The 24,694-nt window shown below is 36.4% G+C and overlaps 2 protein-coding genes across 3 annotated transcripts; both read left to right on the top strand.

The window, feature by feature from the left end:
* The first annotated feature begins 1,174 nt into the window (after positions 1-1,174).
* Positions 1,175-7,635, top strand: hepacama (hepatic and glial cell adhesion molecule a). The gene is made up of 7 exons (XM_039671274.2): positions 1,175-1,424; positions 3,507-3,839; positions 3,918-4,199; positions 5,514-5,607; positions 5,895-5,962; positions 6,934-7,004; positions 7,094-7,635. Exons 1-7 carry the CDS (start codon positions 1,337-1,339, stop codon positions 7,424-7,426), a joined length of 1,269 nt encoding a protein of 422 aa, XP_039527208.2. The 5' UTR covers positions 1,175-1,336; the 3' UTR covers positions 7,427-7,635.
* A 1,151-nt stretch (positions 7,636-8,786) lies between these two features.
* pde9ac (phosphodiesterase 9ac) lies at positions 8,787-23,914 on the top strand. Of its 2 annotated transcripts, XM_089121256.1 has the most exons (22): positions 8,787-9,826; positions 10,929-11,097; positions 12,162-12,255; positions 12,872-13,023; positions 15,221-15,291; positions 15,417-15,494; positions 15,588-15,631; positions 15,774-15,828; positions 15,931-16,001; positions 17,790-17,877; positions 18,019-18,100; positions 18,200-18,274; positions 18,347-18,433; positions 18,532-18,636; positions 18,721-18,803; positions 18,989-19,145; positions 19,385-19,498; positions 19,790-19,894; positions 19,975-20,103; positions 20,191-20,286; positions 20,658-20,735; positions 20,935-23,913. In XM_089121256.1, exons 4-21 carry the CDS (start codon positions 12,955-12,957, stop codon positions 20,706-20,708), a joined length of 1,560 nt encoding a protein of 519 aa, XP_088977382.1. In that variant the 5' UTR covers positions 8,787-9,826; positions 10,929-11,097; positions 12,162-12,255; positions 12,872-12,954; the 3' UTR covers positions 20,709-20,735; positions 20,935-23,913. The 2 variants fall into 2 exon arrangements, with proteins under 2 accessions (XP_088977382.1, XP_039526362.2); XM_039670428.2 differs by lacking the exons at positions 8,787-9,826; positions 10,929-11,097; positions 12,162-12,255 and having other exon boundaries at positions 12,919-13,023; positions 20,935-23,914.
* The last annotated feature ends 780 nt before the right edge of the window (positions 23,915-24,694 follow it).

Genomic DNA, 24,694 nt, shown 5'->3' with positions numbered 1-24,694 from the left:
AAGCTATAAGACACCGTGAATAGTGACTTTTTCCTTGTCAATGATGTAAAATATGTGTGATTGTGTGAGAGCACGTTGGAGATTAACATTTGGTAAATAAAGTGGTAAAATTAAGTTTTTGTGTGCAAACAAAGCATGCTTATGATTTTACTTTTATGATGTCTTTACTACCTTTCTGGGTCTTGAAAATGGCAGTTGCGTAGCTGTCAATGGAGGGACAGGAAGCTCTAAGACTTTATTAAAAATGTTTTGAGAATGAACGAATGTCTTACGCATTTGGAACGACATGAGGGTTATTAATCACAGAATTTAAATTTTTTGACTTAACTAACCCTTTAAAATATACTTATAATAAAATATTATAATATTTTATTGCTTTAATTGAATTATTAAAATAAATACATTTGAAACTGTGTCTAAGAATTGTTTTAAACAAAACAATCCAACTCTTTCAGCCTTTTGACTGAAGACTGATGCCTTGGCAACCTGTAGGTCCTCTTTTCATCTATGGCCTGGTGGGTCAAAGATGGGGCTTACAATGTGCTTATGTGGGAGGGCCTGGTTAGGGTGGGGTTGGTGGAGTAAGTTTTTTTCAAACTGAGCACTTGTCCTTGAGTAGTTGTATAGCAGCTTCAAAAAAGTTCTCCTTTCATTCATTTTGTAAACTCTATGTCAAGTGTTTGAATTAGTCCTCCTTGAACCCTCATTAAAATTGGGGACTGGAGACCATAGCAAATTTTATATTGACTGATTTGACTGAGTGACTTAATGGCTGCCACTTAAACGTCTATACTGAATTACTTACCAATGACTTAGACTTAACAGGTTTTTTTTTTATTTTATTTAAATTTTAAAATCTTCTGCTGCTCTTCTCCACTAGCAGCTCCTTTGCGGAAACTTAATTTTGACAAAATATGTCATTGCATTTTACTTTTGAATGCCACTGTGGATGTATCATATCATGTCAAACAAACACGCTCTAATACTTGACAGCTCACATAACAGATATAACTACAAAACACACGTCTCCAACCATCTCACACTCGTCCTAGTGCCTTTACCGAGGAGACAAGCACACACATGCACAAATGCACACACACAAAGGGGCCCTGAAAATAATCACTGTGGAGATTGAAGCTTATAAAGCGAGCAAAGCACACACACACACACACACAGGATCACACATAGAGCTGTTGTTCAGGCTGGGGTCCTGAGAGTGGGGTTCAGAGCAGCCAGTGTCCCGTCTGGCAGGAAGCACTCTGCATTCTCAGCGACGTGCCTTGAGTGGACAAATCATGCTGATTGTGTGGGAGAGAAACCCAGCGCTGCTCCCAAGATGAAGGCAGAGAGGGAGGCATCATGCAAAAAGACAGCCGTTCCTTCCCTGTTTCTTCTCGTATGGCTTCTTATCTTTTCCGTGGCAGGTAAGACAACATCCTGACTTTTCTACGGTTCATGTTGAGGGAAAACTTTCTAAAGAGGGAGAAGAAAAAAGTGTACGCTGTTGTCAGTTGCACTTTTCAGTGTGTGTTTTGTTGTGGGTGGCTGGTTGAAACACATCGCAAATAGAGCGATCAGTCAAGTTTAATTAGGACACTCGATAAAATTTGAAATGTGTGTTTTGTTTTGTTTTTTAGAAACATTGCCTATAAGTATTAATGTAATAGTGAGGACATTAAAAGACAATTTGAATTATTGTATTATTAGACAAACGCTCAAAAATGCAAATAAATAATCACATGACAGACCTGTTTTTTCATCTTTCATCTCCATCCATGCATTAGATTCATTTTAAATTATGCATTTGTGCAAAAGTTACAAACAGCAAGTTCACATCATCACAATGGTATGAGTCAGTTGGCATTAGCTTGATGAAATCACATTTTCTTGTGACTATCAGGTAAAGATGTGCCAGGGGGGCCGAAGGCAAGAATATGTCCTAACTAAAGCCCAGTCTTCCTCAGAGAGCTTTGATTAGCAGAATCACTGGGCCTCACTGTCTACATCCCCCCATCCACAAAAGAGCATGTCTCTTGCACAGCTGCCCCTGATTGGAGGAGAGCGAGCCCACAATCCAGACCTTTGTTAGCTCATCCTGGCAAGACCTCAGCACTGAGAATTGTTACCACAGCGATTGAGCCATGCCACGCTGACTCGCGCTGCCCTGGCAAAGCTGGCAAGACATGTTGACTCACACAGAAGCAATAAGCACAACGAAATTTACCAGCAGGTTTCTCATTGGAGAGTTCAGGCAATGTGTTTTTGCACTTCATGCTTCAGCAAAAAAAAAAAAAAAAAAAAATGCTGCTGAAAATAAGATGGTTTATAAATATCATAAATGAATATAGAAATAATTGTATTTAAATTGTATTTTATATATATATATATATATATGATCAATTTGATTCAATGTATATCCTATAAATATATAATAGAAATATTTTATGGAATGTTTAAATATATATATATATATATATATACACACACACATCAAATACTTCTATAATATACATGATTTATATTTAATAAAGTAAGCATAGGCTCTACTTAAAGGAATAGTTCACTTTTAAAAACACTTTTGCTGATAATTTATACTCACCCCCATGTCATCCAAGGTGTCCATGTCATTCTTTCTTCAGTCGAAAAGAAATTAAGGTTTTTGATGAAAACATTCCAGCATTTTTCTCCATGTAATGGACTTCAATGGGAACCAAACGGTTCAAGGTCCAAAAGACAGTTTCAGTGCAAACTGTTCAACGGGCTTTAAACGATTCCGGACGATGAATAAGGGTCTTATTAAATGAGATAAGGTAAGATAAGGGTCTTATCTTATCTCATTTAAAAAAAAAAGTTTAAGTTTTCTAAGCTCAAATGGTCGCCTTGCTCTGTTCTGTGATGCTTGTTCGTGACTCTCCTGTTTGAACTCATTCATCAAAATGAACGAATCTTTTTCCGAGTCAATTCGTTCATTTCGTTTGTTGAATGAACCAAACGAAAGCTTGATAAGACCCTTATTCATCGTCTGGAATCGTTTAAAGCCCTTTGAACAGTTTGCAGTTTGTACTGAAAATGTCTTTTGAACCTTGAACCGTTTGGTTCCCACTGAAGTCCATTATATGGAGAAAAATCCTGGAATGTTTTCATCAAAAACTTTATTTTGTTTTTTGACTGAAGAAAGAAAAACATGGACATCTTGGATGACATGGAGATGAGTATTATCAGCAAACATTTTTTTTAAAAAGTGAACTACTCGGTTTTAATCAAATGTAGGCATATATTTATTAATCTATCAGAAATGTTCATCCAAAGCTATTACAGTACATTCAGGGTAATTTGTCAGTATGTAGGGTAAACTGGGGCAACTTGTCACATGCTTTACTTTAGTGAATATTGTTTCAGAGTGGGTTTACAGTAATGTACAGTTCATTTAGCACACACACACTGACCTTTTCCGACAACAAGCTTTAGTTCCACTGTAATGTGTCTGTTTGTGGATGTGTTTATAGGTGGGGTGAACATCAGCAGCCCGTCTCCTATAGTGCGAGGAACACTTGGAGGCTCGGCCCTTCTCTCTGTGACCTACAGCAGCACCAGCTCTGACCAGCCCGTTATTAAGTGGCAGCTGAAGAGAGACAAACCAGTCACTGTGGTCCAATCCATTGGTACGGAAATCATTGGGAACCTTAGGCCCGAGTACCGCGGTCGAATCCTCCTGTACGAGAACGGCTCCCTGCTCCTGCATCACCTGCAGCTGTCTGATGAGGGTGTGTATGAGGTGGAGATCTCCATCACTGATGATACCTTCACTGGGGAGCGATGCGTCAACCTAACCGTGGATGGTAAGACAGCCGTGGACATTTCATCTACAGTATGTGAAGAGTAACTTTCCTTATTCATGTTGTCCTGTTCTATCACAGTTCCAGTGTCCCGGCCTTTTGTTCACATGGTGGCCTCATCCGTCCTGGAGCTGACTGAGTTCTTCATACTCAACTGCACTCATGATAGTGGCACCAAACCCACTTATAGCTGGCTGAAAGGCGGGAAATCTTTGACCAATGATTCGCGTCTGCTCCTGTCACATGACCAGAAGGTCCTGACCATCTCCCGTGTTGTGATGTCAGATGATGACATCTACAGCTGCAGGGTGGAAAACCCCATTAGCAGTATGAAGAGCCTGACGGTCAAACTCACTGTCTACAGTAGGTGTTGAGACTCCAATTTCACCTTCATGCATGAACCATGGCCTGAAATGTCAAGTTTTATTTTTGCTATGTTACATACAGGATGAAAACACAAACAACTTGTAAAGGATTATCGAAAAAGTCATGGAAAGATGAAGAGCTGCATGAAATGTGTCACAATTACGTTGTAGTGTAATCCATAAATGAGAGAGATGAAGAATAAACAAGATATCAGAGAATTCAATGAGGACAGAAAAGAAAAAAACAACAACTAAACTGACGTTGATGAACACAGAACTGGGAAAACTAGGGGCACAGTGAATGATAATTAATAAAACAAGGATCAGGTGTGAAACTCCTTAAAATAGTTACAAACAAGGATGAGAACTCTGGCAATCAGAACAGTGAAAATGAAATGCCAATGCTTAGTAAGGAAAACAATTATAATAGCCTATATATATTTTTTAAAAAGACAAACAAATAAATAGAGGCGTTTCATCCTGTTCCAAAAATGTTCTATGGACCTCAAAGGAAAAACTTTGGAGAATCGTTTTGTAGCTGTTTTCCATACAACAATAGTTCACAGGGACCACAAGTGTAAAACTCCAAATTAATAATTGAATAAATAAAATGGTCCATATGACTTGTGCACTATTCCAAGTCTTGCAAAGCAGTGTTGATATTGTTAACTAAAACTAAAAGTATAGTTTTCAGTAATTGAAATAAAGCTGAACTTAAATAAAGTATAAATAGAAAATGTATAGATAGAAATGTTTCCTTAACAATTAACTGAAATAAATAAGTTTACATTTAAGTGCTAAAATTTCAAAAACTGAAATAAATCTAATACATATTTATTGAAATATTACAATAAAAGGCAAAATCACAATAACAATAATTCTAGCTTTAGTCATTTTGTTAAATTTAAATAAAAACTGAATATATAACAATATAAATAAATACTACATTACTACAGTTGTGAGTGTTTATAAAAAAGGCTGATGAAGGAGAGTGTTTACGAGGAGTTTTGCTCCACTGGTGCTCAGCTGATACTCTCCACTTGCACACATTTCTGTCAAAACACTGAGCTCAGCGGGGTCCTGCATTCCCTCTGCACAGTCTACCCTTTAAAAAAGCCCCCAAGTTGCCCCATTCATTCCTGCACTTGGTATTCCTGGCAACCTGTGCAATCAATCTTCCATTTAAGGTGTCCTTAATTTGGACCTTGTCTACAGAGTAGTTTGGTGTTTCAGAGCACTTAGTTTTTTTAGAGAGCGAGTGGGTGGGGGGGATGTACTATGTCAACCTGTATTCTCCTTTTAAATTTTGCAGGACGGAGTTCTCTGTATATCATCCTCTCCATGGGAGGCATTTTCTTACTCATCACCTTGGTGACTGTTTGCGCCTGTTGGAAACCCTCCAAAAAGTACCAGCTCTATTATCCCTATATCCATTCTCTTTGATAAGTCTAAAGCAAGCCACAATAAATCTCAGCAGCTCGTACTGTTCTTGTAAGAAAAGCCTTTGTGCTTCAAATGTTAAGAGGCCAAAGTTCCACAGATCAGATGAAAACAAAGACCAAAGTAACTGATTACATTGGAAAGAACTCGTCTTGTACACATTTAGTTTTCTGTTTAATATGATATTGCATTTGAAATTTCTATCACAGTCAGATATGCTGTTAACAAAAATACATTGTTATTCTTTCTACAGAAAAAGGCAACAGCTTGCCCGACAGAGCAGACAAAATTTAGCAGAGCAGAGTAACGACAATCATGATGGTAATTTTGTTAATTGTTGCAGAAAAATCTCAAGATAAATCTCTTATTTTAATATTATAAAGGTGCACTCAGTACTTTTTCCCTCATTATTTTTTTTAAATTATAATAGTAAAAATTTTTAAAACATGTTATCATATTAAAATGTTTATCATATTTTGAATTTGCTTTTATTTTTTTTTATTTTCAGTTTTCACTTTAAGTTTTAATTTAAGTTTTAGTAATTTTGTTTCGAGCTATTGTTATTTGTTTTAAAAAGAATTATATATATATATATGTGTGTGTGTGTGTGTGTGTGTGTGTGTGTGTGTGTGTGTGTGTGTGTGTGTGTGTGTGTGTGTGTGTGTGTGTGTGTGTGTGTGTGTGTGTGTGTGTGTGTGAATTATATATATATATATATATATATATATAAAAGTAATAATAATATATAAAAAGTAAGTAATAAATTAGATTTAATTGCCAAGGCAAGATCTCTTGCCAAGGCAACATTTCTGATTTTTTTCTTTCTTATGTTTTTCATTTAATATTCATATTTTATTTTATTTTAATTACCAAAATGATTTTATTAGTTTTAGAGCACATTAGCAACACTGATCACATATATAGAGTAATATCAGTGGCCTATTAAAAAATATATATATATATTTTTAGTGGGTCAGCAATTTTGAGATCACATAACAGCAGAATAATATGTTGCTTATCTCTGTAACCTCCGTAATTGGACAAAAATTCATGACGACTGACTGTAAATATTTCAATCCTAAAATGTTACATAAAATATTTGCTGTATTCTTTATCCACGCTAGGTGTCAGTCCAAGACCACTTTCATATCAAACAGAGCAACATAAAATATTACTTAGTGCACATTTTACACTTTTTTTTCAAATCAGTGTATAATACAAAGAAATTATTTGTTATTTTTTAATTATTAAAAATATATATTTTTATGAAATATTGAATGCTCTCTTTACAGTTGATATCGTGCCTGCTAGAAATTACCATAACCGTCGGAACCCAGGTGGACTATATGTCCTCAAAGAAACGGTACGACATTATTATTATTATTAATTTAATTGTTGCTGTTCTTGTTGTTTTCATTTTTTTTTTTTACTTTTTATTATTATTATTTCCAGGATTTCCCTGAGGGAACAGATGTGTCTTCTTGTAATTATATCAGTCCTACTGATCCCCTCAGCCCACCTTGTTATTCCAACATGGCTCCACCTTGCGATGCACACTCTCCAGATGCTTATATGCATTCAGGAAGAAGATACCCCCGTACGCCTGTCCCCTCTCCTCCATCAACTCCTCATTCGACTCTCACTCCACCTCTCTCCTGTCCCCAACAGCTGGGCAGTTTAAACCGCAAGCCCCGCCCCCCAGGACTAAGCCCCTCCCCTCCACATGCAGAAGAACTTCCAGTTGAACCAGACAACATTATGCACTACCACAGCCTTCCCCAATGAGCAGGACGGATGGATAGTTTTAAATGTAAAATATCAAGGATAATATCAGAATATGAGATTATGTATGTGTGGGTATTTTAATTTGTCATTTTTATTAGCTAAACCATGTACATTTAGTATTTCATGCTTTCCAAAAGCTTAGATGAATGAATTGTGTACAAGACCAAAACTTAAATCAGTAGTTATAAAGTAAAAACTGATTACATGGATGTGCTGGATTTATATATATATATATATATATATATATATATATATATATATATATATATATATATATATATATATTAGTGTTGTCACGGTACCAAAATTTCAGTATTCGGTACCGATACCAGTTAAAATTCACGGTTCTCGGTACCAATTTCGGTACCAAAGCTTAGTTTAAATTTACATATATTTAAGTGTTTATCACGGTTACAAGTATGGAAACTGTACATTCGTATTATAAACACTTTAGAAAAAGATTAGATAAAATGACCTAAAATAAACAATAGTATACACTAACACATTTTTAAAGTTGTTTGTAAAGTTTTAATCCATTATTTATTTAATGCACAATGAATTAAGTGAACAAACATGAACAATCAGGTGTTTGTAATAAATAACATTTTCAAACATTAATTAATGTTGTAAAAATATATTGTTCACTCATTGTGTTGATAACTAAGTAATGTTTATGAATGGTATCGTTGTAGCATTACCATAAAACATGTTTTATTTGACTTGACTGTCCTTTTATTAATCTAAAACTGCATTCATATTTAATTTTAAAAAGGCTTTTTAAACCTGCTGAGTTATAAAGGCAAGAATACGCCTAGAACTGGCATTGACATTAAATGATAATACTAATACCAGTACTCTGGTGTCGGGTGGATACTACTGTGCTCATGTACTCGTAAAACTACCCCGAAAGCACTTTAGGGGCCGTTCACATGTCGCGCGTGTTTTTTAATGATATTTTTGCGCGTGCTTATTCTTTCCAAAGCGCTTGCTCTCACGCGGCGTCTGTCGTTGCTATGCAACGCCAACGAGTTTTTATTAGGAGCGCGCTTGAATCACGCCTATATTTGAAATTGCGAATTTGCATGTAATCGGCCTCTTATGGCAACGTGACATTAGCCTAATCCAAAATATTTCCATATGTGGCTCTTTCCTCCTTTCGTTTCAACAAGTGGATTCAGAGAGAGAGAGCCATATCAGCGTTATGAAGAGGACGCAACTGTGCACGTTTCAGACAGCGCGTCTAGAACAGAACTGGATTAACCTGGTACTCGGTACCTAGAAAAGCTGGTACCGTAACATTTTTTTTTTTTAGTACCGACTTGGTACCGAAGTACCGAGTTTTTTGACAACACTAATATATATATATATATAGTATATACTAATAGAACAATTTGCTTTCATTAATCATTTTCAGGACTTTTTGTCGGCTGTGGTTTAAAGAAATGGCTCAAACTAAACTAAACCCAAAAAAAATACTATAAATAGAAAAATATAGTGTTTAATTTCAGCTATAATTGAGCATTATTGTGATCTGTTAGGGGTTACTGTAAATATGATTTCTTTATGCCAGTATTAAAATGATTTTATTCTTTTTGCCTCCTTTTTTGTGACAGAAAACAAAAGTAAATCTCTCAAATAATATCACATTCTTTCTGAATGTCTAAAACGACAAGGACATAAAGGCCTGGTTCCTTCTTGAGACAAAACAATGGCACTATGGCATATTTGAAGATATATCAGTGCAAGTTGCTTTCAGTTAAAACAGCTCAAACATGCATTTTAGTCTGGGATTAGGTTTAAGCCTTGTCTGTGAATCAAGGGGGGAAGACAGACTTTATGAACACAATTGTCAATTTACACATTTCAACCACCAGAGGGTCCTACATCACTATCTATCAATAAAACATCTGCGTCAGCCTAGATCACATAGCCAGAACGTGCTGTTTGACTAGGCTCCTCTTCAACCTTTCTCTCTTTGCTTCTTTTTTTCTGTAGAACAATAGAAATAGTTCACTTCATCTTGATTTACGGAGTAGGTTACATATATTTTTATATTTTCTCCTCAATGACAAAAGTTTTACTAGCTTTTGTTAGCTAAATACAATTTAAAAGATAATTTAAATACATACGTTGAACTAGTCAGCTACATTATATCTACACTGTGCAACTCTTTTAGTTTATTCTTAGCTAAAAACACTTTTTCTGTCTATCTATGGTTCTAATGTCGGTCGCCATGTTGCCCTTCCATCTTGAAAGTACATTAGCTAAAGAGGGACATACCCGTTAATTCAAGCTTCGCCTTTCGCGTTTACGTTTGAGTTAACACTCATGGACGAGGTCGAACTGGAAGCCACGTTAGTCTTGGACTACATTGACCACCGTAGGAGTTAAAACGAACAGGTGAGATAAAATATAGGGCTATTTATTTTAGATGTAGGCTAACAATTGGATTGTAACTAAGTGTTTTTTTTTTTTTTTTACTTTTAAAATGTTTTTTTTTTATTATTAAATTTGTTATGGGTCATAAAAATCTAATTGATGGTTATAAACACAAGATATATATTTATTGTGTATGCCTGAAGTTACTGTACATACTTATCTGGGATTAATGGTTTTGGTGACATTTTATAAAGCAATGAGTGTGTTATATCTTTTAGTCTACTGTCACCAATGGAACATGTGTATTTCATAAAATTTATACTAGGGCATTTTACATTCGCCATTTGAGAAACCATGGATACAATATACAGTAGCTAAATATAATAGTGAGCATCATATGAGTTGATAATGCATTGTTAATTTGTTAGTCGCTAGTCGCACTGTCAAACATTAGCTGTGTGATCAGTCAACAAACTAGAGAAGACTTTCTTTTCACAATAATTGTCTTGAAAAACAAAACAGAAACCCAGAATAGCTCCATAAATAGCACATTCACATTCTTTTAAAATGTGTAAGGATGAGTACAAATGTGCAGCAGTTCTTTTATGAGATATGAGATACAGTAGCTATCTGGTTAAGGATGATGTTATTAATATCTGAGTTATATTCTATTAACTCCACCAAAGCACTTAACTGATTTATTAAAATTTTTGGCATTAGAATTGCTTTATCTTACACTGGAGAGCACTAGCAGCACTATTCTTTTGCCTATGAACGCTTGACTTGGTGAAAAGTGCTGTGTGTAAGTGGTGATTATGTAGAATGGTGCAATCAAAATGCTCATGGAAACATTTTTGAGTAGTTACTCTAATCAAACCAGAAAAAAAAAACCGCAAATCAGAATGTCTGACTTTAAATGTGGTAGGATTGAAAAATATTTCCACTTACTCTTTAACCTTTTCTATACTTAGTAAAGAATATTTTGAAATCATGTGCTTAATACCTACAGAACTGACCTCAACATAGGCAGTCGGTCTTTGGGGAGAAAATGCTTCTCTCTCGTCCGTCATGTTTTGTGTGAATTTTGATACAGTTGATGCAGTGTGGTTTTATTTTTTCTCAGATAATGCGAATCCTTCAAGAAGACTTTCCTGCAGTTCCAAACACAGAGGGCGGGTGAAACATTAAGGATGCTGAAAAGCAAAAGGAGAAGATGAAAGGACCCTAATGGAGGAGTTTTCCATTTTCCAGCCCAGATCTGACCCAAACACACATCCATAAACTGAACAACCGTAAAGCCTTTTATTATTAGGATAATGCCTTCCCCTTAGATCCTTTATTATTGAAATATGACTGGACTCCTCTCCTTTGTCCCATGATTAGCAGAGAGCCCATGCATTTCTGATTACCTGAGGTGTGATTTTTTCTTTCTCACCTAGTTGCGTAAGCTTTTAAATGTATGCCTTTTTGCGCTGGTCCCCTTTTAACCTGTCTTTGGTAAAACTTAGACAAGGACTAACCCTAACCATAGGGCAAATGATTTGGAAAAACAATTTTGATTTCTTATCAACCACATTAGCCCTATATCCAGTCTCCTGTTCTGATCAAAATCTTGCCAACAGTAAAACAACCCCTCTGGGCAACCCAGGCTGTTAATCCGTTTCTGCTGTGGAGTGTAGTCAATGGCACATGAGACTCAGAGAATTAAGACGTAGGAAGCTTTCCTGGCCCCTCGGGTATGAGATCAAAGAGCAAGGAGGCTGAGAACAGGTTTGCGCTTGTCTCCACTGCTCACACTTCCATCCCTAGTTTGTTAGGGCTGTTAATGATCCAGCCACACATGCCAACAACATCACTTCTTCATTGCAAACCTGACAGAGCCATAATTTTTCATTGTGTGATGCTTGTTGAAAATGTCTGACTTTAAGTGTTTCAAGTGATTACACACAAGCCCTTTGTCCTTTCCTCCGCTGACCAGAACATATGTTGCTCTGAGTGGGCACAGGAGGCTGTGGGGCACATTACGATGACAGAAATGTTATTGTATTCACCCCCAGTTATGTCTGCACATAATTGCTGCAGCTAGTTTTCTGTAAGTGTTTCCAATTTCTTTCCAGTAAAGACTCATCATGTTCAAATTTTAAAAGCTGGATTTTACACAGTGGGCCATCATTTTTTCAGATGTAAATATAGACTCTGGGGTGGGCTGCTAAATTAAGCGAGATGGACAATGAAAGGACTAAATTAAATGATTACAACAGACATCAAGGGGGTTGGGCACTTTTCCGCCGTAGTAACTGTTCCCCCTGACAACAGTTAGAGTGACAATTATATTCAGGTCTTTCAATGCCCCCAGGTTTCTCTTGCTCACTTGCTGTATTTGCCTCCATTGAGCACCTGGGACGTCTGTCTGTACGCGGAGGGAAGCGGGACCTGCTGACGGTGCACAGGCAAGACTGCTATTTTCTGACTCAACGATTCTAGATGCAATGCTATACGAATAGAACATTTCATTATGTACAGATTAAGTTGCATGGTCTAAAATAAACGTGGCCTTGCGTACTTCAAGAAAGTTTCCAAGAAAGTCTCAGGTGACACTTTGTCTGTTGGTCATGATAATTGAGGTGTAGAGTAAATTTAAAGTTGTATTTATGCACTGATGTGCACTAAAGTGTGTTCTGTGAACTTGACAGGATTTTATTGAATTTCTACTTTCAGTCAAAGAAACCGATGTGTGTTAATGAGAATAGTAAATGGCTTTTAATTGGACAATTCATCCAAAAATGAAAATTTTCTTTCTTCTGTTTTAGCGTTTTTGGTCTATATTTTGAAAGTCGATGTGGGTCCAAACAACATTGGACTCATTGTATGAATAAAACAAAAAATGTTTTTTAATTGTTTGATGCTTGGTTAAGCAAAGTGTCACATTTTGACCCTGTAGCTCCTCACTAGAGAAGGGTTAACACAATATGAAGGGTTTATTTGCTTGGTTGAAAGTACTATACTAAAGGGTAAAATATTTAATAGACTCTACTGTAGATGTGAATTTCGTTCGTTTATTTGCAGAGAACCTTTGAGAGCTGGTCTTGGTGGTTCTGCTCTTGGTTGGGGTACCAGGACAGGTGGATCTCACGGTTCATTTGGTCAACATGGGGTCTGGCTCCTCCTCCTACACTTCCAAAGCCATCTATTTGGATGTAAATGGCAAAGTGCAGAAGGTGAGTGTCTTCAGTGTTTTAAGGAACTCGTGTTTATCTGAATTTAAACTCGAGGATGCAAGTTAGTGGTTGTCATAAGATTACGGAATACTACTGGTGGCTGACCAATATGGGTTTTTCACTGACAATAGTAATACCAATATAATGTTAACTATTCAGTGTAATTGAAATTTAATTTATTTAATAAATTTAATCAAATTTATTAAAATTAAATGAAAATATGTACTAAATATTTCGTGAAAAAAAAATACTTTTTGATTTGCTCAAAAAGGCCAAATGGGCCTGGCTAGTGTATCAGTCTATCTCTATTATCTTAGTCCTGAAATGGTAAATCTAAACCTGATGTTTAGCAGTTTATCATTGTACTAGTTCATCTGTCAAAAGGAGTGCTGGGAGATCAGTGTGTATGAGTTAAAAATAAAGCTTAAGAGCTGTTCTGCTGGTGACTGACATTGTATGTTGTGACACTTTGTTTTCTGGCTGAAGTGCTGTTAATGGTTGTGTTAATTGGTCAAGTCCAATTTAGAGTGTTTTTCTACGTAGGAAACTCACAGATGCTCAATCATGCTCTAAAGTGTTCACATTATTATCCATGATTGATGAAAAATGTTTGACATAAACTCATTAATTTTTCACCAAGATTATTTTTTGTCACAAAATGCAGGAGGTTTGTACAGAATATGGCAGAACATGCATGTTTCAGATTCAGCACTTCATCTTCAGCTCATACAACCTCCTAAGACCTCGGAGAGACTAAATGGACATTGAGAACATTAAGAATGGCATGGTTTACTGTAGTACAGGATCTATTAGGGATCTAAGCCTGCTATTCTCTTCGTCATTTTTAAATCTCGGTTCAATAATAGATTCAATGAACCTATAAGTGCCAAAAAAATAATTTTATTTTTAGATGAATGATTACACTACAGTTCAAAACTTTAGGGTTAAATGTTTTTGAAATGAGTCTCATACTCACCGAGGCTGCATTTATTTGTTTATTTGTCAAGTCTTCAGTGTCACATGATCCTTCAGAAATCATTATATAATATATATATATATGAAGAGTTCAGATGCAAAAGCCTCTAAATGCCATTTGAAATTTTCTTCTTTAATGATGATTTTTATCAAACTTGTATATTTAAGTTCAATAATATCACTGAAATAACAATTAATAGGTAATTATCATTGCCATTTAAGTGAAATTACTGAACTTAAATATACAAGTTTGATAAAAATCATCATTAAAGAAGAAAATTTCAAATGGCATTTAGAGGCTTTTGCATCTGAACTCTTCATATATACTCTTATACAAACACATATACAGTATATATTATTATTATGATTATTTATTTTATTTTTTGGTGCTCAAGAAACATTTCTTTTTATTTACAATGTTGAAAAAAGTTGTACTGCTTAATCTTTTTGTAGAAACCGAGATAAATTTTTTCAGGATTCATTCATTAAACATAAACTTCAAAATGTGCCACCACTTATTTCGAATTAAATTTTTTTTGTAACATTATAAATGTCTTAACTGCCACTTTTGATCAATTTAATGTGTCCTTTCTGAATTAAAATATTAATTTCTTTAAGTAAAAGTTTTACTGACCCCAAACTGTTGAACGGTAGTGTGTAAATTCTAACATATATATTAAATCTCATAATTTGTTGTATAACCCCAGAGGAACATTTCATTGCTCAGAGGTTGCTCTACCATAGTTTGGGAGATTTGGAGTTCTGAATTAAGTTTTATTTTAGTATTGACAAAAAAAAAAAAGACAAACAAAATGGCATTATGATGTGGATAGCATGTTTGATTATATATTATAGGCTCTGACTTTTTATTGCAAACCAGTGTCTTTGTAAATCTGAATAAAGTGTAAAGAGTAAAACTATGAGATGCATGTCAGATTACTAGGATGTTTTTGGCAATGAAAGAACCAGAGAAAGAAGAGCCTTACGCCAAAGTCTCAATTTAATCTTATGCTGCCTATTAAGATGTTAAAGATTTGTATGACACCACACTTTCATTTTTAAATTCTTTGCTTTAAAATCCCACAACATTTTCAATGACATTTCACAATTTGTATTTCAAGATACATATTTCAGTTGGGTTGCAGTGTCTCTCATTGTAGTACAGGTATGACAAAAAATACAGACATAATATTGCTAACACACCCTTATCTGTCCTTCATAGGTGCTTTTCAGTCGTCACTGCAGCCCATGTGATATCAAAGAACTGCTGTGTTCCTCCTCCAACATCCCAAGGTCTGTAAATCACTGATATCACCACTAATCAACACCGCAATCCAAGTTCTCTGCAGTGGACAACATGTTCTGTGTTTAACATCATAAATCCATCAAATTTCACTTTGTATTTCTTCTATCTGTAGGAACACTGCTATAATGATGGTGAACCCTGAAGGTGCTTTCGTGTCTATCGATCCCACAATGCCCACCAACACCCCCAAGTAAAATGCAGCCTGGCCCTTGTTGTTTGTATAAGCAGTTATGATAATTTTCAGTTTGATCTGTCAGTTAATGAGCCCATTTTGTCCTTTTAGCTCCCTGTACAAAGTCATTCCTTTGTCTACCGGCCAGCTGGGAGGTAACGTGCATCATTTTTCACTGTTTGTCACTGTGTTTGACTCTTACTCGTACCCCTAGATCTACATTCATTCACTCATTACATTGTTTCGAGCCAAGATTTGTTCTGCCCTGATTTATAGCCTGTGTATTTATCTCCACAGAAAAGGAAGATATGTTTCAGAATGTGATCTCACAGATAGCAGAGCAGTTCAGCAGGTAACGGACATGTTTGTTTTCCCATGGACTGGAGATGAATCTCTATTACCGTAATGTTTCTGTACTAAAACCAGCTAAAACTTTTTGTTCTTCTCTCTACAGAGCGTTCAGGATTAACGAACTGAAAACGGAAGTGACCAACAGACTGGCTATGCTGGAGAAGAGAGTTGAACGTATGTAATGACAATGTTACGGTTTGCTGTTTGTCTTAATTTTGTATCTGTTTTTTTTACACTATATGACTTTTAACGTCTAAACAGATATTATAACACTAATTTACAACACAGATTTATAACACAGATTAGCTTTACTAAGAGTGCAGGATTTAGGATCAGGATTTACTAAAGAGACAGTGAAAAATTTGCGCTGAAAACGCATGGACAGGGTTATTTTTGTTGCTGACTTTATTGCATGTACATTTGTATGTACAATTGAGTTTCCTTTTCAGATGCAAAATTTATGGGAGGAGAGTATTTTTAAATGAATCAAGCAAGGTGATTTACTAAGTCTAGTCAATTTCCTGGCATTTCCACCATTATTTACCACCCCAAAAAAAGCAGAAAAAAAGCTGGTCTTAAACCAGACACTAAGTTGTGCTGACCAATGTATATTGCATTGGTCATTATGGAAATGATCCAGCTGTATCTGTGTTCTTTTGTTGATGTCGCCAGTAGATCATGCACAGAACTTTCCACTCCCATCGCCCACTTTTTGGGAATTGCTCATTGAATTGAATAGGAATTGAAAACATACAGTTATGACAGCCATTCACTGTGCAATTGTCATCCGATTTTGAGCCGAATTCTGACTCATGCGACTCTTTTTCAGGTCGGACCGATTTTCAGCTTTGTCGTGCGTCATTTGTCGTGCAGTGTACAGGGAGAAACGAGAGCCAACTAACCTCTCCCGATCAACAATCGGATGGTCGGATGAATTTCTGGCATTTTGGTCACTCCTCGTGACTATATCACACAGTTGAAGTAACGCAACGAAACGATTGCCCTCACTGCGCGATTTAATATTGAAAGTAGAAAAATGAGAAAACAGTTCCAAAAAACTGAAAAATAAGAATTCAGCTTCATTTTTTGTTTTTCGTTCTAAGGTAGAAAAATTTTAAAAACTGCGTGCATATTCAATATCTACATGTGGGCGGGAATGAAACGCCCCTTTCCTCTGATTTGTCAGTGTCCAGTATCCTCAATATCCCTCCTAGTCTCTTTGCTCCTCCATCTTCCATCCTATGACCCGGAAACCAATCAAGCTCAGCCCTCTTGTAGGACATCTCAATTCTCTAATTGCACCGCCAGGAATCGAGGAGTGAGGAGGCTTCCAGAGGAGTCATGAGCGAGGATACGCAGGTGTTACCTATGCGGAAGTGTTTTATCACCTAAACATGACGCACATATAAATTCTCCTCCCCCTTCACATCAATCACAATCATTTTAATTTATACTTTACCTTTGCAGTTTATATAATCCACACATCTCACATATTTCAACAGGGTATCTTGCTATATTATTATTTATTATGAATTTAACCAAACTTCAGCAACATAAGGGCAAATCCTTTGGGCGTTACATGGTGACGCTGTGAAGTGAAGTATTCCAATGTATTAAAAAAAAGCTTTCATTCGATTCCTCCGTCCTCCTTTTCTTTCCTTGGAGGCTTCCCTCGTATCCTACAGGTGGTGGAGCTGAGTAAAGGTAACGAGGATGCACAAATAAGAAATGAGAAGCACTCATGGATTGTTGTGGCATCATTGATTCTTACTGTGCGAGACAACAAGCAGGCCGTTCCAGGAACTGGTTGAATGTGGCATATGTATAAATATCTACAGTATGATAAAAACACCCTAGCAACTGCATAGCAATGCAAAACAACCAGCTTCGCTGCAAACACTCAGAATACCATAGCAACACAATTAAAAAACAATCTTATTATTATTTTGCTTTTCTATACAGTGGAGGGTTTGAAGGTGGTGGAGATTGAAAGGTGCAAAAACGACCTAAAGAAACTGAGAGATGAGATGACATCCAGAGCAGGAGGAAGGTAAGTGAAAGAAAACATTTTCCAAAGAAAATCAAAGCGACCGTGACAATCTATCTGCTTATCCATCTAGAGCCGCCATCATGCGTCTGTTTTCAAAAACATAAATGTATCTAAATTACTAATCAACCACTCTCCTTTTAGAGTGAATTGTCCATGCAAATACAATTTCTCAGACGAAGGAATGAAATTAAATCCTAGACGTGATGTCCCCAGCTACCCAAAGGTGCTTTAAGGATTTATGACGTGCTTTGATTGGGCCCTGCGGGAGAACATTTTGTCTCTCTTTATGTGAATTAATCTCTATTATTCTTGATTTCCTCAGTACACGCTTTCTCACGAGACCATTGAAGCACTGAAGAAACCAACATTCGATGTTTGGCACTGGGAGCACAATGAAGTAAGTCTAACTTGGTGAGATATAGAGTGCATGTAGAGACACTTTTTTCATGGTGTACTGTTTATTCATCAGATGTTGAGCTGCCTGGAGTACATGTACCATGACTTAGGCCTTGTGAAGGAGTTTAATATGAACCCGATTACTCTCAAACGCTGGCTGGTAAGAAAATGAGTATAATTGTAGAAATTAGAATTATTTCCACTGAATTTTCCAGTTTAACAGCTCTGATGTTCCTCGATCTTTTTATATGTTCTCAGCTGGGCATTCAGGAAAATTACCGCAGCAACCCGTTCCATAATTTCCGCCATTGTTTCTGCGTGAGTCAGATGATGTATGGCATGATCCACCTCTGCAACCTCCAGGTGAGAACGTTAAGTAAGTAGCAATTAGTACAGCAATTACTGTGGAAGAGTAAAAGTGGAAACCTGTGTGTGTGTGGCCCACAGGAAAATCTCACACTGACAGATCTGGGCATTTTAATGACTGCTGCCGTGTGTCACGACTTAGACCACCCTGGATACAACAACACGTAAGATCTTCGCTTCTGTGTAATTATGCTCTCAGTCCGTTATCATAAAAACATACAGGTGTACCCAGGTATTTGCCTGCACGTCGTGATGACAATTTTACAGTCCTATATCTGTGCTGTTTATCTCAGTAACCATTTCACGTGACATATGAAGAGATAATCTAGCGCATTCATTTCTAATGCAGGTATCAAATCAATGCTCGCACTGAGTTGGCAGTGCGCTACAATGACATCTCGCCTCTAGAGAATCACCATTGCGCCGTGGCCTTCCAGATACTCTCATTGCCGGAGTGTAACATATTTGCCAATGTGGACCCAGAGGCCTTTAAACAGATCCGACAGGTATAGCATTGAAATATCAGCTCCCATTTGAGGAATCTAAGGGTGAGTTCACACAGAACGCATTTTTGCATTTATAAATGTGAGACAGGGCAGTGAAATGAAGAGAGGAGAAGTCTCAAGATTTATTTTTATTTAAAAAGAGGAACCTCTTTTAACTTGAGCTCTGTGTTTTTAGAATACTATTTAGAATGTATGTATATATATATATTTATATTTATTATATGGTAATGTATTGGCAGGCTATCATCACACTGATTTTGGCCACGGATATGGCCAGGCATGGCGAGATTCTGGACTCGTTCAAGCACAAAGTGGACAGTTTTGACTTCACCAATGAGGAGCATGTGACTTGTGTATGTACTATACACCCTCTCTGCCAAAAACACATCTTAAACCAGTCTATGATGATTTGCTGGTCTTTATATGGTCCGTTTAAGAGGGGTTTGGGGCACATTTTAGCTGTTTAGACTTGTTTTGGCAGTTTGGTAAATAGCAGACTGGTAGACCCATTTTTAAAAAGCCAAGACCAGCCTAGACCTGCTAAGACCAGTAGAAAATAGTATTTTTCAGCAGGGATATGGCATGAATTTGACAAGTAAAGTTTGACAAGTAAAGTAAAGATTTGTTGTTTGTCACGTGTTCAGCTGAAGATGGTCCTTATCAAATGTTGTGACATTTCCAATGAAGTCCGGCCTACAGAGGTGGCAGAGCCGTGGGTGGATTGTCTGCTGGAGGAATACTTCATGCAGGTTTGCTGACTCTCCAACTTGTGTTGTAATTGCTCTACAGTGACAGGTGGGTTTGTTTATGCTGTCTTGTCTTTGTTCAGAGTGATAGAGAGAAATCTGAGGGCCTTCCCGTGGCAGCCTTCATGGACAGAGAAAAGGTCACCAAGCCCACAGCCCAGATTGGCTTCATTAAATTTGTCCTCATCCCCATGTTTGAAACTGTCATGAAGGTAAGTGAAATAAGTCATTTTTGTTGTTCGTTCAAATGTTACTTTTACTCTTTACACCATTTCCTCACCCTCATATGTTCCTCTCAGCTGTTCCCTCAGATTGAAGAGATTATGGTGCAGCCTCTCAGAGACTCGCGGGACCACTATGAGGAGCTGAAGCAAATTGATGACGCCATGACCGAGGTAAATGCTCCTCAGCTCATAGTTTGTAATTTATTGTATGGAAATAAAATAGTCACATTCCCCTTCAGAAACCATTCTAATATGCTGATTTGGGCCTCAAGAAAAAAATCTTATTGTTATCAATGTTGAAAACAGCTTAATATGTTTGTGTTTAATTATTTAATATTGTCAAGATTCAATACATTATAACATTATAAAGGTCTTTACTGGCACTTTTGATCAATTTAGTGCAGTTTTAGGTAACTTCTGAACATTAATGTGTGTGTATATATATATCTTTATATTATAAATATACATGCAAATGTATGTAACTATCTGAGATCATAGAGTCCCATCTTGCTAACATAAAGGTGTGTTTTTTGTTCAATGAGACGCAGAAGAAAAAAACGGAAAATATGTCATTAGGAGGGAAGAAGAAATAAGGACTTCTGCGATTGTAATGATACTGTGTAAGTGTTTAATATAGTTTTGATGTACTTGACTTGATACATTATACACTGAGTGCAGTGTTTTGACATTTCCACATTTAAGAAAGCCATTCATTTTACTATTATACATTTACTTGCATCTTTCTGGTATTTTCCTAATCTGTACGTTTTCTAGTGGCACTTGATGCTATGTTTGAAGTGTTTTCTTGTGTAATTTCAGGAGGCCCGTGCCCATCTGCACTGTGTGGACAGAGTTCCGGTGTGAGGATCTGTGAGACACTGGGCTGGTGTTGACGACGGCTGGTTTGAATCCACTAAATCTAAAAGGTCACCTGATCGACTCATGAAATCATGACTCGCTTCCTTTTACCAACAGACTACTAGGCCAATCTTTTTGTCATCAATCAGTTAAAAAGCCTTTTTGGCTGATATGATTTTTGATTTGTTTGTTTTTTTCTATTTACTGTGTTCAACAACAAAAATATGCATTTCTATTGCATATACGTAGTAGTAGGCATCTGCACGTTTTGTGGTCCCAAAGCAATTGAGATACAGATTACAGCATGACGTATAACCCTAACTAGTGCTTTTTGATGATTATAAAAGGTCAGCATAATATGACGCTGTTCCTTTATCAACTATTTCTCTCCTGAGTTCCTTTTAGAACATATCAGTTCACATTTTAGGTGGTTTTGTGTGAGCACAATACCACGGTAAACCATAATATCACATTCTAAGGATACCCGGGAACTCCTTTTGCAGTGTTTTGGTTGAGTTTCCGAACTAGATGTGTTTTGGATTGTTTAGTTGGTCGTTGAGTTTTGAAATCAATGCATTTCCACTAGAACATAAATAAACATAATTTGCTTAATGTCATAATCTTCTTTTTTCTACAGAACACAAAATAAGACGTTTTAAAAATCGCCTCAGAAAATTTTCCATTTTTTTTTTTTTTGTATGGACAAAAATCGTTGAACATTTCTCAAAATGTCTTCTTGTGTGTTCTGCAGAAGAAAAATATCATACAGATTTGTAACGACATGAGGGGTATTTAATTGCAGAATTTTTAATTTTAAACACCGTGAGTCATACCTTCTAACCACACTCAGTATTCCTACCCTGTGGCCCCATATTCTCACTGTTCTCTGTATCCTATTTACTCTGGTTTGCTTCTAATACTTCCTCAAAATACGACAATAAAGTCTGTGGGAGTTCTGCCTCCTGGCTGTTCTTTTCTCCTTTTATCAATGTGGTAATAAAAACTCTCGCCAGGAGGTCACACGTGTTTGCGATTATGACAAGGTTAGGCCTGTACGCATCATATCATTCATATGTTTTGCTGTCAGTGTTTGGCGTCGTGCTCTATAGATCAGCAAATTTTGATTGATGAAGATCACGGCACATTTCCTTCGCTAAGGGCTGCGTAACTTGTTGAAACGTGACTGGGGTGTAAAGGTTTGTCATTGCAAGCTATCAATTAAAGCCGATTTTAAGAGGTGAATGGAAAGTAATAGGCTTAGTTTTGAGTCACGTGACCCAAAACGCAAGGGCTAAAGCACACGCACAAATTACACAGTGCAGTTCGTCTGTCATTGTTCCTGGTGCACAGACTGGAACATGTACGTCTGAACCTGTTTTTAAAGTCACGCTTTTTCCATCCTGGCTGGATAGGTTAGTGCCTTTGGCTTGTTTTCATGATAAATGGCATCATTTGATATGAATTTCTTCCTCTTGTTGCCTCTATTAGATAATGAGCCTCAATTTAAGCTTTCAATTATCCATCTGCTGGCATGTCTTGCTTTGTCTCCACTCGACTGTGACATATTGAGTTCACAGATTATCAAAGCCTGTTTCATCACCCACTTCAGAGAAAAAAAAAACAACGCTCATTCTGATTCCAATGCATCCAGGCAACACCTTTGCTTTTAGCTAGATGCGAGATATATTTATACTTTGATTGCATTTTTTTTTAACTGCTCTTGAGTGGAAGAGGCATTCTTTATGTCTCTGACATGTTTCAAAAAGTCCCAATTAAAAATCAACAAAACAGGGTTTAAAATAATCTCAAAATGTTTTGTACCCAGAAGGCACAGACTGACCCATTAAGAGATGTGTTTGTTTGTGTCCTGACACTTTCAGGTTCTGTGTCGCCTGTGCTTTACTGACTGTTCACATGGTGGCAACATTTATCTAAAGAGCTCTTTTGTGCTTTCCACTCAGACGACTAAAAGAAGAGCAATTATATGACAAAAGAAAAATTCTCAAGAGTGGAAACTTAAAACGATAAAGAAAGTCACACCCAGAGATATAAAACGCCCCTGGTTTTTGGTCATATAACAAACCTACTTGAACTGTGTTGGTATTGTAGAATTTGCCACCGTTTTCTACATTTACTGTCTTTTTTTTTGGCAGATCACTTTGATTTTTTTTTACTATCTTTACTAAAATATACTTTCAACATTTTAATTTACACCTCAAATGTATCATGATCATATGATCATAAGAAATGTTTCTTAAGCACCAAATCAGCATATTAGAATGATTTCTGAAGTAATGAAGCTGAACATTCAGTTTTCCCATCACAGATATAAATTACATTTGAACTATATTAGAATAGAAAACAGTTATTTTAAATTGTAATAATGTTTCACAATATTACTGTTTTAACTGTAGCCTTGGTAAGCAAATAAATGTATCAATAAATCATGGACTCTGTTTTTAAATGTTGATGAGAAATATATTTTGGCGACTGGTGCACATCAATTCTGTTTTTCTAGAGAAAACACAAGCACAATTGAAACCAGCACTCATTATCTGTGTGAAGAACGGCTCCCTGGGTAATTTGACTCGAGTAAAATTCTCTCTGAACTCCTTATCAGTATCATTTATCAGTTCAGTGTCAAACTTGAAGCCATGTTTGTCAGTGAAAGTGTTTTGGAGATAAGTTCCCTGGAACGGGTTTTCCAAAACAGATTAAATCTGCTTTGTGTCACTGCGGTCGATGTGGTGTAAACTGTAAAGTCCAATTAAAAGTGATTTGGATTCTCTTTAAAGGGCCACGCTGTTTTGCTTTCCTTTATTGTCATTAGTTTCCAAAACCCTCTCGCTAATTAGGGGTGTTTCCACCACTGAATCCCGTTTGAAGTTTTATGTTTTTCAGGATAGTATGAGGACAACTGTGTCATATTCAAACAAGTTATTTTAAATGGAATCATTTTATGCCAAAAAGTTTGTCACATGTGCAACAACTCAGAATTATATATATATATATATATATATATAAACTAGCAATAAATCTATAAATCTAAAATATAATTGCATACATTAGCAAAAATAAAAGATTTAAAAACTAAACGTGGTATGTCTATTTGTAATTTAGAAGCATGACTCTGGAGTAATAGACAGCAGTGGAGCTTTAATGACATTCCTCATCCAGACTCTATTAAACTTCAAAGCTGCAGAACTCTTCCCTCTTACTGTATTTCCTTTCCAGATACGATCTTTGTCTAAACACATATGTCTCCACCAGTCTGCGTCTACTCTCTGTGTTTTCTTAGAGGGGCCCAGAGCTAAGGGTCAGTGTTTGGGCTGTCAGGGGCCTCTCTTTTGGGGGGGTGGTGTCTAGATTTCAGTTCACCACATATGTATGAATCATTTTCCTTAGTGAAAGAAACAGTGCAGAACAGAATGTTTCATTTCCTATGTTCCCAAACTTTTTTACCATCTTGAGACCCACCATGAGCTTTGTATTGAAATATAATGGGGAAAATGTGTTTATTCTCTTTTAGTTAACTTCTATTTTTTTTTTTTTTTTTTTGAATGCAGTAAAGATTCATTAGCATGATGGAATTTGCAGTAAGTGGGTCATCTGATGATTCAGTGAAGTGTTTGTGAGAAGATTCATCTGACTGATTCAAACCATTAACTCGGAAAAAGTTCAGTAAGTTGATTCAACTGTTTTGGCGGATTCTGTTTCTTAA

This window comes from Pimephales promelas, chromosome 16 (assembly GCF_988280905.1).
Source record: "Pimephales promelas chromosome 16, fPimPro1.hap1.1, whole genome shotgun sequence".
Taxonomy (NCBI): Eukaryota; Metazoa; Chordata; class Actinopteri; order Cypriniformes; family Leuciscidae; genus Pimephales; species Pimephales promelas.
This window is presented reverse-complemented; position numbering and strand designations above follow the sequence as displayed.

Bases quoted from the DNA above. Each gene is read 5' to 3' on its own strand.
- hepacama (XM_039671274.2), top strand. From the start codon at position 1,337: ATGAAGGCAGAGAGGGAGGCATCATGCAAAAAGACAGCCGTTCCTTCC. The intron at 4,200-5,513 runs GTAGGTGTTGAG...TAAATTTTGCAG, and splicing joins GGTCAAACTCACTGTCTACA to GACGGAGTTCTCTGTATATC. The intron at 5,608-5,894 runs GTACCAGCTCTA...TTCTTTCTACAG, and splicing joins TGTTGGAAACCCTCCAAAAA to AAAAAGGCAACAGCTTGCCC.
- pde9ac (XM_039670428.2), top strand. From the start codon at position 12,955: ATGGGGTCTGGCTCCTCCTCCTACACTTCCAAAGCCATCTATTTGGAT. The intron at 15,292-15,416 runs GTCTGTAAATCA...TTCTATCTGTAG, and splicing joins TCCTCCTCCAACATCCCAAG to GAACACTGCTATAATGATGG. The intron at 18,804-18,988 runs GTAAGATCTTCG...TTTCTAATGCAG, and splicing joins CACCCTGGATACAACAACAC to GTATCAAATCAATGCTCGCA.